The 5,628-nt window shown below is 27.5% G+C and overlaps 1 protein-coding gene across 1 annotated transcript in view; it reads left to right on the forward strand.

Annotated features, from left to right (window-relative positions):
- LOC105626977 (acetylcholine receptor subunit alpha-like) overlaps window positions 1-5,628 on the forward strand; it is a 286,825-nt gene that overhangs the window by 110,559 nt on the left and 170,638 nt on the right. The window contains exon 4 of the mRNA XM_012208264.1: window positions 5,382-5,491. Within this exon, the coding sequence (XP_012063654.1) occupies window positions 5,382-5,491 (110 nt within the window). The remainder of the gene's footprint in view (window positions 1-5,381; window positions 5,492-5,628) is intronic.

Below are 5,628 nucleotides of genomic sequence, written 5' to 3' on the forward strand. Positions count from 1 at the left end.
TTCCGGCGGTCGGTCGGTGGTCGTCGTCGGTCGTCGGTCGACGTGGTCGGTGTGGTGTGGTCGTGTGTGTGTGTGTGTGTGTGTGTGTGTGTGTGTGTGTGTGTGTGTGTGTGTGTGTGTGTGTGTGTGTGTGTGTGTGTGTGTGTGTGTGTGTGTGTGTGTGTGTGTGTGTAGTGTGTGTGTGTGTGTGTGTGTGTGTGTGTGTGTGTGTGTGTGTGTGTGCGCGCGCGCCTCAATATGGCGTGATTAATAGAATGTAAATAGCTGCAACCCTCAGCTATTTCCTACTGCAATGCCTTGCGCAAAGCGAAAGATTTCCTATTACAACAGTCTTCTCTCTCATATCAAACTATTGTGAATCATACACATGATGATTTAAATAATTTAATGATTATGGTTTATTTTGAGGTTCATTTATTACACTTCTATTTTGTTTCTATTTATTAACTTCCACATCTATTCTAAATTTTAATTCTTATAGACACACAAATTGGAATTATTACTTGAATTAATAATAATTATTATGTTTCATCCTCGAATGTAATCAGTAATTAATGGTTATAATTACGTGATGAATAATCACAATCAATGAATAACAGGAATAATTAAGGATTATTTTGATTATTTCTATAATATTTATTAATTATTATTTGATAAATATGATCATATAATTATTACATAATTAATAATTATTTTAGTTTACATTAATGATTGACTTCAAAATCAATTGATCAATTATTAATCGACAAATTTAATTGGCTCACTTATAGGAATTGCGTTTGCAAAAAAAAATTGTAATTTGTTATTTATGTGTAAAGTTTTTATTTTTATTTGGATTATAATTATCCAATCACAAATAAAATTTTAAAAAATAATAAATTGCATTATTATAAGCGATAAGATATGTGTAATAACATCTAATTAAAAGAAGAATTAAATGAAGAATGTATTAATAAGATTATCGGATTTTCATTTTCCGTCTTTGTGGGATAAATTCGAATCCTTTTCGAAATACACATGTCAAGTGTCCGGCAAAACTATTTGTACATATGTGTCTATGGAAGAAAATATTACGTGACTTACGTACAGATTATGACATTTCGTATACCAAGCGGAAACTTGAAACTATTTTACATTTTCGAAAAAAATTTTGTTTTGTAAAACATCTTTTGACAAAATTATATAAAATTCTGTACACAATATTAGAATTTTAGAATATAATTTTTATAATCGAAAAAATATATAATTTTAAATATATAATTTTTATAATCGACATGAAATATTTTCTGAAATATATAATTTTTATAATTGATTTGATTTCATAATTTAGAAATATGTTATAATATAAATATAATTATTATATATAAATATATAAATAAGGACTCTCAACCTTAAAAATAAAATAAAAATTCAAATAAGGCTAATGAGAGTCACACACTGATGTAAAAGTGAAGAGATAGGAGAAGCAGATAATACTCAAATATTGATGATTATCTTCATTTATTATGTATCTTAATCAGCAGAAGAAAGCCTTTTATTATGAGATAGACGCCTAATATGAGATAGCGGAATAGTAGAAAATTAATTATTAGATCATGCCCGTAGTCATTGTAAAAAAAGATTTTAGAATTTGTATGTCTTCAAGTTCTTTCAATGAAATGAGCCTTTAAACATTAAATTGTTTATTACTTAATAAATAAATATTTGGCAATAAATTCTTCATGTAGTGATAGAGTTAGGTTGTACTAATGGAAAATATGGGATATGTTGAATTGCTTAATTACAGAAGTTAGATTTGATGTAAAACCGTAAAGCGTGGAAATCGTAATATGAAATACCCAGAGTATTTCTAATATGAAATAATCCATGCTCCTATAGAAAATCGTTGCTAAAGTATAAATATTATTGTACAATAAAAAGGATAACCGGAATGAACGGAATGAACGTCGAGTGCCTATTTCTGCGATGCTTGATTTCAACTTCCAGAAAACGAATTCTGGGTATAATGTATCGCATATTTATTTTTCGCGTACTCTGGCTATGTTTGTTTGTATTTAAAAATCATTAAATAAAGTTTTTTAGTTACAATATTGATATATTTTGCGTTTTATTATCTTTTTTTCGGGGCATTTCATATTAGGAGCACAATTTTTTGATTTGTTCACTTTTTACATTTCTTTAATTTAAAAAAAAAAATGGAATTTGAATTAAATTTTATGTAACATTATTTTAAAGCTTATTAAATTTTCTTCAAAATGACCTATTATTTTTTTAAATTCTGCTCATAGAGCATTTACTCAAAATGAATTAGGTATCTCATAATAGGAGTCTTTCTGTGTATATTATAATATGTAAAATGAAATAAAATAATAAATATTCTCTATTCTAACGACTACTACCTTGATCAAAAAGTTCCCGGAATTCATTCAGAAAATTCAAAATACAAGTTTTATTCATCAAAAGTGATATTGTCCCCTTCAAAGTATTCCCCATCGACTGCAACGCACTTATGCCAGCACTTGATCCAGCTCTCGAAATATTTCTGAAACTCTATTGTTGGTATAGCCATCAGAGTCGTCTTCGATTTTTCCATTACCTCCTTTCGGCTGTTAAAACGCGTTCCCCGTAATGGTTTTTTGACTCGATCGAACAGAAAAAAATCGCAGGGAGCCATATCAGATGAATTCGATGGCTGTTGGATGATATTCGTTTCGTTCTTGGTCAAAAATTCACGGATAATGATGGCAACGGTGCGTTATCATGGTGCAAAATCCACGAGTTGTAAAAAATCGAAAATACGTGCAGAGGTAGATGTACTCAAGACGGCGTAACTTTTACAAATGTTAAGCTACGGTGATAAAATTTGGTGGGAATGTCAATGATAGATGTGACAACCTAACCAAAAAAAAAAACAGAACTCAAATCAGCTGACTCAGAGCATCATCTGGTGGTAATTCCGGAAACTTTTTGATCAAGGTATATCAATAAGAACTCTCAATAAAAATAAAATAAAAATTAAAAAAAATTCAAATAAGGCTAATGAGAGTCACTGTATATAAATGATTAATTTCAAACATTTGATTAAATAATAAAATTAAATTTTACTTTCTTTCAGAATTTTAATTTAATTGCATATATTTTTAATATTATAGTAGTGATTCTAAAAAAATTTTTACAGATTTTAATTACAAGTGACATAGGTTATTATCAGAAATATTACATTATTGGGAAATATTACACTTTGAAATCTTTGAAATTATTACTATTAAAATTTTTACAAACGAATGAACGAAAGAATATATGAACGTAAAGAATATATGAGAGAAAAAACATAAAAGCAGCTTTCTTGAGTATTCACCAACCATATGGAATAAATTCTCTTTTGAATCACAGACAAAGAATGGGTTTTTCAAGGAAAATACCAACAAGAAATATTTGCGGGGAAAAGTGTACTACTGTCTCTCGGGTTTTAGTTCGCGACAGTAAACCTCAAGGAATGTGGCTTTTATCACTTCACAAAGCAACAGAAATCATTATAATAAAAAATTACGTTTGGGCTTTAGTGCGACAACTGGCTGGAAAAGAGGAAAAAGTAAAATGTATGTAATTGGAATTATCGAAATTATACTACGTTGCACACAATTTTATTGTATCTTAAATCAAATGCAGAAATACTTCTTAATGTAGATAGTTCATTGAGAATATGTTAACTCTTCTTTTTAATATAAATTTTTTATTAAATAATTATTTATTAAATAATTTACATTATAAATAATTATATTTATTAAATAATTATAAATTATGTATAATAAAAAATTATTATAAATAAGTAAATGATTGATTATATATAGGATGTAACTAAAATAAGGTAACAAACTTCGAGGACGAGCTCTCTATACAAAATATGAAAAGTTTTTATGGACTACAAATCCATTGTTACTAAGATAAAACAAAAAATATTTGTAGGATCAATTGCATGGCTTCCATGATTATCCGATCTAAATCCTCTAGATTTTTAATTGCAAGAATATTTGAAGATCCTTATTTTATGATCCTTATTTTATGAAGTTCCAATCGCCAATGAAAATATTTGGCTACGCCAAAGCATTTTTTGATGTTTATAATACTATTTGCAATTATCCTAGCTTCTTTGAAAGGTGCGACAGTTCATGATCTTACGTGTCCAAGCATGTATTGAATCAAATGGGAGATACTTTGAACATTTATTATAATTAAAAATTGAAAATAAATCACATATTAAATAAAGTCAATATAATATATTCCTTTATTTCCCTTATTAATAAACATTTTGAATTGTAGCAGTGAATATGCGGATATATATGAATTTTTTTTTCATATGAATTTTTATTTTGATGAGAAACTTGGCTTCGAAATTTGTTAGCCTATTTTAGTTATATATTGCATATACATACATATATAAATATATATATATATATATAATATATACACACACATACATATATTGTGTGTGCGTGTGTGCGTGTGCGTGTGCGTGTGCGTACATGACACTCATCAACTAAAAGATTCCAACACATTTTTTTGATGTGTTTCGGAACTCATCAGTCTTACTTGTAGAGACTAAATGGTTAGATTCTATAAGAATCAATCGGCAAACTGCATTCCGGAACCCATCGAAAAAAAAGTGTTGCACTCTTTTAATTGATGACATATAAATAGACGATCAGATTTGCGGATATTTTTTTGCAGACATAAAATATGCAAATTTGTACAATATGCACAAATAAATATGTATTTTTAGAATGCTTTTTTAATAAGACAAATTTCTATTTTGATGCTACTTTCTAATATGCTTTCTAAAAAAATATAAAATTGCATAAAAATCCGTCTACATATAAACGATAATTTATATTTATCGCACTAATATCAAATGTTTTGATCATACTGAATTTTTCCATGAATTTCAATGTTATTTATTATGATTTTTCAATTTTCAGAGTTGCATATTTCTGGAATTAAGTTTCACGTTAAAATTATGTAAAAATAATATGTTATTTGAGTACGTGTTTATTAATTACAAAATTTAATTTTCAATTTTACAAAATTTAATTTCCAATAAAAATTATCCATGAAGCTTTATTTGCGAAAGATTTATTACTTTTTATTTATGAATTATTGATACCGGAGTATTAAACAAAGATTCTATTATGAAATATTATTGTTAATGACAATGGAAAATTGCAATTATTAATCGCTATCATTAAAAATTGTATTTATGTAATTGTGAATGGATTTGTTATTCCATTTATTTACAATTCAATGATACATTATTAATCATGTTATAGATTTTACGTAGAGCGTATCAATAATATGTTTATATTTCTTGTATTGACTGTTTCAAGTCATGGTACGACTACAAACTGCGATGGGAGCCGAAGGAGTACGGTGGAGTTCACATGTTGCACGTGCCGTCCGATCACATATGGCGGCCTGACATAGTACTTTACAACAAGTGAGTTCATTAGCTGCGTTTTGTTTCGGATTTTGGTTATTATGGATACACATTGATCTGATATATATATATATATATATATATATGTATATGTATGTATATATATATATATATATATATATATATATATATATATA

The sequence above is a fragment of the Atta cephalotes genome (genome assembly GCF_000143395.1).
Source record: "Atta cephalotes unplaced genomic scaffold scaffold00007, whole genome shotgun sequence".
Lineage (NCBI taxonomy): Eukaryota > Metazoa > Arthropoda > Insecta > Hymenoptera > Formicidae > Atta > Atta cephalotes.